The sequence below is a fragment of the Pseudopipra pipra genome, chromosome 3, assembly GCF_036250125.1.
Source record: "Pseudopipra pipra isolate bDixPip1 chromosome 3, bDixPip1.hap1, whole genome shotgun sequence".
Classification (NCBI taxonomy): Eukaryota; Metazoa; Chordata; class Aves; order Passeriformes; family Pipridae; genus Pseudopipra; species Pseudopipra pipra.
This window is the reverse complement of record NC_087551.1, coordinates 40,023,261-40,032,340: the sequence shown is the minus strand read 5'-3', so window position 1 is coordinate 40,032,340 and position 9,080 is coordinate 40,023,261. Positions and strand designations below refer to the sequence as shown.

The window sequence follows — 9,080 nt, the reverse complement described above, 5'->3', positions numbered from 1 at the left end:
TGGTTGTTTCAATTTCTTTTTAAAAACATAACATTTCCCCTATTTTATGCTACTTGGAACAGGCATGTTCTCTTTCTGTAAGATCAGACAATTCCTTCAGACTTACTTGATATCGCTTGGGTCCTACAGCTGCCATCCAAATGCCCATGCTTACATCTTCACCCTGAGATGACACATTAAAATAAAAAAATACAGATATTAGCATCAGGAAAGCATAAAGCATGACTTGGTGACCTGGAATAAGTTGCATCATCTACCAGCAGTAATGAATGGTAGCTACAAAAACCTACATCTGACTATGTCAGGGCTATTAAATTAATCCTCCCAGCTTTCTTGTGTTAATACATTGTTCTTAGAAGAACAGAGTACAGAAACAAAGATTACAGCTCCCAAGGTTCTCAGTCCAAAACATCTAACATTTGTGCTTTGACCTAGGACAGACACTAAGTGTAGAGACCACAAACATTCCAAAGCCGTCATTAGCCAGGAGAACCCAACACTAATACTTGAGCAATGTTCTCTCCAACTCATTCAATCACTAAAAAAATCACTAAACTGTGTCAAGACCAGTTTAAGATAGTCAACCTGAACCAACTCTTTATTACCTGGTACGTCTTTAACCTTTCAGAGTTGCTTGCCAGCCACTGAACAATGTCTTTGGAGATGACATAGCCGGACCCACAAGCAAAGGCTGGATATGCAGGACTTGGATACTCCAGCTCTTGCCATTTCCCAGTTCGATCAACTGCCCAATTTAGTCTGAAACTGAAGACCATGTTAGGTATGAGATGATTATAGAGAGCCCTCTGTGGAACCTATGAACATTGCTAACAATTGTAAGTAACACTGACAACAAACAGTACTAAGAGGAAGAAGTAGAAGGTGATCCTAATTATAGTTCCTAGCCTCATTTCTCTAGGGCACGCATCTAATTGAACACAAGTGCTTAAATCATAACTATTGTTTGGTGTCACTCTTGGGTAATAAGAGAAAGTTCTCAGAACAGAAACCAATATTGACATAGTCAGGTCTTCAGCATGCTGCACCTTGCTGCTGGGTTTTGATCCAGGAAAGCACATGCATCCTTACCTATGTTCTGTAACAGGCACATCTGTGTCCAGTTAATTAACCCCTTTCATTAATCAACATGACACAACGTCAGTGCCTCCAGCAGGCATGGCGATACAGTGATGTTACACAACCCATTTTCCTGATAAAACTAGTGGCTGCTTAAAAACCAGGAAGCAATATGTACCTTCTCTAAGCCTTTTTCCAAATGAAACTCCACAAAGCGGATGTTCAAAGGCTGCCATCACTGAATTACAAAAAAACCTTCCTGGCAGTGGTGTCCTCTAAGGAAGACTTTATTCACTACTAGAGGCCTGCAGAAAGCCAGTAGTGCTCTGTCTGCAGACAAACTCCCAGCCCCAGGCAGCATGGCAGAGCTCACTGCCACACCGTGTGGCACTATGGACCCTGTCAAACAGCCATGTGAGGCAGAGAGAAGCATCCTGCTTTTCCTTTTTGGGAACAGGCTGGTATTGCACTCCCCTGGCCTTAAAAATACTTCATGCACTCATAGCTAAGTGGCATTAACTGTGTGAATGCAGCAGGTTCTCCCCATTTTACAAAAAGGTTCAGCATTGCTGAGTTCAGTCATGAGCACAGCAGCTGAAAGCTTTAGTGAGCTACTAAGAATTGTCACCTCAGACAACAGCCCTGAAAGGGAGAAATTACAGCTGAGTGGCAGATCTGTTATCAGACTCAGCACATTCTCAGCATAAGCTGACACGTTAAAGCACCAAAGAGATAGAAGTCACATCTGATACCTCAATTCACTTTAGACTCAGTATTTTCCAGTCTTTTGAATCACAGCAGGAAGGGTGCAACCGCCTCCAGACTGAGAAGCACGTGCTTTGATAATCATTTTATACTTCCATAGTTATTTCAGCATTGTTCTCTACACTTCACACTTGCCTTAGCTGAAGACTGACTATTAGAGAATTTACACATGAAGATGTCACCCTTACAGATCTTTGAGATAACCACAAGATAGCCAGCTATTTCACACACACTTGACCACACACCTTATTAAATCACTTTATGAGTAAGCAACAGTCAGTACCAGATTTGTCAAGCAAAGCAGCAAAGGCCTGTTTTTCCTCAGTAAGCAGATGGCAACAGGAAGGCCCATTGTGCCATTATGCTATGTTGACTGTTATAGTAGTGTAGAGTTTCTGCTATATTGGATGCTATACCAGAGCTGCAATGCATCCCATGAATGGAAAGGAACCTGTAGACTATTTTGATCCTCCTAGTTATTCACAAGTGTAATACAGGCTGGGAAAGTTCACTCAAAAATTCACTGATCAGATCTACTGTCTCAAACAGCAGCAAAAATGGGTAGCAATGCCTGTCACTCACAGATGTCAAAATAAAGTGCAGACCATAAAGGAAATTTTGTTTCTCCTGTTCACCCCATCTCCTCAAGCCCACTAGAAAAATCACAAAAAGTAATGTTTACAGTTCTTTAGTATGCACGTGCCTTTTAACCTCACTGTGTTGCTGGAATACTTTTATTTACTTAAGTACCATGACAAAGATGTCTATAACACATTTTGAAACTAGCACATTTTGATAATCAGCAAGTTTAACTCACTGTAAAGGCACACTCTGGAAAGTTACTGTAAATGACTAGTTTCTGTCTTCTGAGATTCAAAGTTCTCACATATACAGAAGTCCTGCCTTTTATAACTGGCTTCCTTAGGCAGAAAAGGGGAGCCCACATGAAAATAGAACTAAATCACTAAACTTTTCACTAAAGACATGCTATCTCCTAAAGACAAGTTCGGAAAATAACTCACTTCCCCCACCAAATGTTTGGCCTGTCCAATTTTTTCTGCATTATCCTGTTAAAAACAGCCTCCAAATCAATGTAACAGTCGTCGTCCGTCTTCAGCAACAAGTCAAAACTTGTTGATTCAACTGTCCTGCAGCCAAAAAGAAAAGTGATGAGATGCTGAGCAACACACCACAATCTACAGATACGCAATACAAGGTTCTGCAAAAGTTTTTTGGGAAGCAGAGGGAGAAGGAAAAGGGAAGGAATGTCTTTCCTACCCTTGACTTTTACATGTTTTCTCTATCAACCAAGGCTGACTGCTTGTCCTACAGAAAGGAGATGCAGCTGCATCCGAGGATAATCTTACACCATGGACTTGTGCATGAGCTGAAGAAAACAAAGTTTTGTTCTCCAGGACAGATGGTGGATTTATTAATAAATCTGTCTTAAACAGTGTTGACTTCAGGAGGATATGAATCCCTGATGATGATGGCAGCACAGCTGTTAAAAGCCACTGGCTACACGTCAGTAGCCTACTTTCAGGATGAGACAGTCAGTTCAAGGTAATGAGAAGGTTGTAGGTTTTACCAAACATCTGTGGAAGCAACGCCGTACTTACTCCTTCTCAGTAAAAGCACCCTTCGAATATGAAAAATGTAATCTTTAACTGTCTGCAATAGTTGAATGTCTGACACTCATAGAATAACCAAAAAGAGCTTGAGATTTTATAGATCATGGCTGAGTTGGTTACAAACACTGCTTTTAAGGGTAATTTCTCATAACAAGAAAGGCATTTTTTAAAGCCTTTTATTACTAAATCTTGAAGTATAGCTAATCTGTAAGAAATGACCACGAAGATCTAAGTCTTGACATTTAAACTCACTTTTAGAACTGAAAGCATGGTTCAGTTTTTCAGTTACATTCATAACCATGAAATTTGTTAAATAAATCCATAATCTTCAAGCAGCTAAACTGAATTCTGGCTAAATTACAACTGTCAGCTATATTTCTTACTCCACAGCAACATCAATTAATTGAAACGGTTGCCTCAGAGTAACGGAAATAATTGAAAATTAGAGATAATAACTTACTAGATTCATCACAGACAATGTGTTACACCATGAAAAATTCTTCCTATAAACCTTCTGCCCCCCCCTACAAGTTTCCCATCCTTCCCTGCAACTCAGCACTGGTGCAGCCACATCTAGACTACAGTGTGCAGTCTTAGACTCTTCAGTACAAGAGGGACACGGACATACTGGGTGGAGAGTCCAGCAAGGGCCATCAAGATGATTAAGGGGCTGAAGCATCTCTCCAATGAGGAAAGGTGAGAGAGCTGAGACTGTTCAGCCTGAAGAAGAAAAGGCTTGGAGAGAGCTTATTAATGTATAAATACCTGAAGGGAGGGTGTAAAGAGGTGGAGCCAAGCTCTTTTCAGTGGTGTCCAGGACAAGAGGCAATGGCCACAAACTGAAACACTGAGTTAAGTACACAAACTGGCCAAAAGCCATCCTTTGAAAGACTAAAACTGCTAGTTTTCAGTTAGATACAAATTAAAAGAAATTACAAGGAGACATGACAATTTTCACACCTGGACTCTTAGGGCAGAAGCCTGTCCTGCCAGCTCATGCTTACTTGAAGCACCAATGGTCAGCATTCAAGACTATAGGTGTTGTTATTTTACTCACTACATGCACCCAAAACTGTGAGAGAGAAATACAACTTGATGAAGTAAATCACATAAGGCATATATTTCATGGAGCCTATGCTAGATCATCTTGCACTACAGACAGCAACATTCTGAACAGAAAACACTTTATTTTCAACTTACCATCGGTAGAAGTTTAGCAGTTTGGTGGGAACATTTCTGTAAGTGTCAATAACATCTACAAAAACAATATCATCATAGGTACTGCTTTCTTCCTTCAATAAAGTATCTTCTTTTTCAAGGTTTTTTATGTGACTTGTAAACCTTTCCGGGCGAGTATGGAGGTTTTGTAAAAGAGCATCACCTTCTGAAAGAAACAACACCCATCATTAAATAAAGATGCATATCTACATACTATTTCACGTGTTTCTCTTGGATCATACACAATCTATTGACAAAATTAATCTGAAAAAATATTCAAATTAACGGGGTTATGAAATTCCTGCAATTAATTTTAAAATTTTTATGAAATGGTAAAAGTTGCAGAACAACAAGGAAATGTATTTTTGTATAAGTCTTGCACAGAAAGTTTCAAATAAAAGGAATTCTCTTCCTTTTCAGTAATAAAATAATTCAACTTTTTAACGTTCTTTAATATAAAGAGCAGTCAGGGACTTCACTATTCCTTTTACCATAAAAAGGCTACTGTTATACACTTACCTGTATTATACAGTATTATAACGTTAATTATATACTTAATTACTCCTAAGTATATGTATCTAGCATAAAAATAAAACAAAACAACAAACAAACAAACCAAAAATCCTATGCTAAATATAATCAAATAGACATTGCTTCGATGTAGCACAGATGGTCCCTGCTGAACCAAATCTCATAACTGACTGCAGGTTAAAGCTAGAAAAATATTGCAGGTAAGGAGATAGTTTGTGGTACTGAAGAACTGTTTGACAAACAAGATGGAAGACCTTTAGCACACACCTCAATTTAGGCTCCTACACAGATGACAGGACAACAGGACTACCCAATTATATCTGTGAGGCCTAGCTATAAAAACACAAGAATAGCAGTCTGAAAGTCACTGCTTATGTTGGGTATGATGGATCAGTAAGAACACTTAGACATTAGTAAAGGCTCCTATAGAGTCTCTGGACATTCTCCTGAAACAGGTGTAAAACAAGGGATGGAAAAGCTGGCTTTGTTAGGTATTTGTCAGTATTAAACATCATGATACAGTATATCTAACAGCAGCAGCACTGGAAAAAATGTGAAAAATATCAGGGAAGGATTTCATTGCACAACATTTTTTAACTTAATTTTGGATAACGAAAAAACAAGAAGAGAAGTCTAGATAAAAAGACAAAGGGATCCAAGTCAAATGGAGTGGCTGACAAAGGGCAAGCAAAGAAACCACATCAGGACATTGACCTTAAGCATTAAAAAAACAGAAAGAAATTAACTGGTTTTACTAAAAGAAAACCTAGGGTGACTAAGTTCACAGAGACAGCACAAACTATATCTTAGAAATGTAATTTAAATTACCTGTTTTATCGTAACATCAAATGCGATGCTACATTTTGCAGACTTACCTTGAATAGTGTAGATAAAACCACCTGCTATTCCCTCCACACCTTCTGTGAGTTCATGTGGCAGTGACCCTTCCCCTGCCTGCTAGGAACAGATTAATGAAAAGAAATAGATTAGTTCATCTTGCATTACTGATGTGTTTTTCCCTATGTTTTTAAGGTGCGAAGTTTTCTGGCAGCTGACAACAAAATGAATTTAAAGGTCTTCTGGTTTAGGTACCTGCACAATCATAAAATCATAGAATATCCTCAGTTGGAAAGGACCCACAAGGATCACCAAAGTCCAGTTCCTGGACCTGCACAGGACCACCCCAAGAATCATGCCATGTGCCATGAAAGACTAAGATTTTTAACTGTACAGTTTTGTGGCATTTTTTTGTTTTACCTAAAACTAGTGGAACCTGAAACTTCCAGAAAACTAGTTTTGAAGTTGATAGCAAAATATAAAGTTATTCTGGCTAAATTACAGCAGCACAGCATGTTTAAGCAATATTGACAGGAAAAGAAACATGCTGTCAAAAAAAACCCCAACTAGACTTAATTCCATCAATTGGGATTTTAGCACAGGATTTTTGACCCACATTTTGTCATCTCTGATGTTGATACTGCTTCACACCTGAGAAAGACAATATGGTGAGATTTACTCCCTCCAAAATAAAAGAAAATGCCACTTACAAGCGCAATTTTTTGCTAGAAGGCAAACTTCCCCTCTAAGACAACAGAAAAACTACTGAAGTAATGATTTACACAAAAAAAATAGAAAAGTAAAATGCTAAATACCCAAGACTTATAGGAAAAACAAAAACATGGTGGAAGGGAATGTGAAGGGACTCACTGTAATGACTCTGAAAACACCTCCTCCATCGTTCACCATCACTTTATGAAGGTTTCTTGAAATGAGGCCTTGAAGATCCTGGCTCTCCCACACAATGGTACCTTCAAAACTCTGGTAAAACAGCAAAACACTGTTTTGCAGGTATTCAAAGATTTCAAAGGATGAAAATCAAACAGTTTGGGTCTTCTTTTATTTTAAAATAGTCAACTTCACAAAAGATTTAGCTTGAATGCATGACATCGATGTTTTACTTACACTTCAATAGAAAAAAATTACTCATAAAAGAAATACACCCATGAAACTCAGTAACACATAATCATGCTTTTAAGACTAAACACGAATCTCTGTATTAGGAACATTACACTTTTAACAGAAGCCTAGTGTAAAAAGCTTTGGCTTTCTAAAATCATCAAGACTGCATTTAAAAGTGATCTAATGAATTTTTAAAAATCAAATATAAAATCCTGCATTACAAAGAGAATACGTTAAAATAGATTTGGAAGTAAGTGCAGCTTTTTAGTTATCTGCTAAACAGAGATCAGAGACTCGATCCTGACACCAGCAAAACTCAAAGGAAAATACAGCCACCTTTATCCTGGTAAAGGTGTCACAAGCTACTGTAGGAGAGTCACAGAACTCTGGCCTCACATTTTGGCTGATAAAGAAGAAAAAGACAAGTGACTATCTTTAAAATTTTCTGGTTTTACCTGTCAAATTAAGCTATGTCACTCCACGGTTTATATATATATTTGTGTGTGTGTGTGTGTGTGTGTAAATTCTTGCATTTAAAAGTACTTCATCTCATCTTTAAACTGAAGACCCCTGAGAACATGCAAAGGAACAGGTGGCATGTTGTACAGTAAGAGTACTGGTAGCATTATACTTTTTTATATTTTTTAAGCAATTTTACCCTTATGACAGAGGAGTAAAGAGTAGTTGTAGGGTTATTATACTCCTGACTGCTAGATGAGCACATTCTGTTTCATCTCTCCCAATTTCATAGGAAACACACTGATAGTTATTATGGGCCTTGAAAGAAAGAAAAAACTTGTTTGTAGATGCATCTCTGTTGCTGTAGGAAGTCTGTTTACCTGTACTAACCTCTGATCTCTTCCCCATTTTAGCTTCCTTGTACATTAGAAACCTTCTCCAGAAATTCTCCAGTTATTGACACACTGTTGAAGTCTATATTAGAGTTCAGCTTAATTCTTTGCTTTCCTCTAGAAGTAGGTCTTAACATCTGCAGCAGTCTCAGTATTTAATGACAGCTGTGTATTTCAGAAGTCTCTCATCTATCTTTTACAATGCCAGTTTTATAATCTAATAATGGAGCTAGCCAGTGTTTATCAGGCCTGACTTTCATGCTCAATACCTTCTCCTTGTTTGTTTAATTATCTCTCAGTTATCAAAACAAATGGACCATTATTAAAGACTTTTTTTAGCAGCAGGACCTCTGAACACCCTGCACAGTAAAACCTACATGCTCAATTTCTCTGTTTGCAATGACTGTCATTTCCCATTCCAATGTTTTTTGCTGTAGGGACTGGGCTCTAATCACTCTTCAGCGGCTTGTTTACAGACACAACCTTTGGTAAGTTGTTAGTGAACAGGAAAGTCCTTTCACGCCTCAGCAACCAGAAACATTAACATTCTCAGCACTGACTCTTACTGATACTGACTTCGAACATGTACCAAGAGTCTTACTCAGTTATTACCAGTGAACTTCAGTGCAAGGTGTCCTAAAGCTGCAAACTATCATTATTCTCCAAGTTGAGAGACTTGTAAGCAAATTTTCTAATGACTTTAGCCTTCAGCTATTCTTATTCCAAGCCACTTAATGAAAGCTGAGGCCTGAAAATGCTTAAAGCAAAACCAGTAGTGGCACACCTGAGACTACATCATCTGTTTTTCCCCATTTAAATTCCAGCCTTGTTGCTGCCAGAGCGCAGTGGCATTTGCAGTGAATACCGAACAGCTGTACCCACATAATGCAGCCCTGCCAAACTCCTTTCCTAATGTTAAACAGTGCTGTGGTTTTTGTTCCTCTAACTACTCCCCATTAGTAACACAGAGTATGCCTAGTACAGAGTCCCATTTTCATGCAAGCGGCCGGTGGCTTTTTGACAAAATAAATGCATTGCTAAGACTTGG

At 38.4% G+C, this 9,080-nt stretch overlaps 1 protein-coding gene across 2 annotated transcripts in view; it reads right to left on the bottom strand.

Moving 5' to 3' along the window:
- The window catches only part of B3GALNT2 (beta-1,3-N-acetylgalactosaminyltransferase 2), a 32,139-nt gene that overhangs the window by 2,871 nt on the left and 20,188 nt on the right, over positions 1 to 9,080 (bottom strand). Inside the window, exons 6-11 of one of the 2 annotated variants that reach the window (XM_064648785.1) lie at positions 6,930 to 7,040; positions 6,098 to 6,179; positions 4,674 to 4,857; positions 2,865 to 2,990; positions 606 to 765; positions 107 to 163 (exon numbers count right to left, since the gene is read on the bottom strand). In XM_064648785.1, coding sequence (XP_064504855.1) covers positions 107 to 163; positions 606 to 765; positions 2,865 to 2,990; positions 4,674 to 4,857; positions 6,098 to 6,179; positions 6,930 to 7,040 — 720 coding nt within the window. The remainder of the gene's footprint in view (positions 1 to 106; positions 164 to 605; positions 766 to 2,864; positions 2,991 to 4,673; positions 4,858 to 6,097; positions 6,180 to 6,929; positions 7,041 to 9,080) is intronic. The other variant, XM_064648787.1, reaches the window with a different exon arrangement.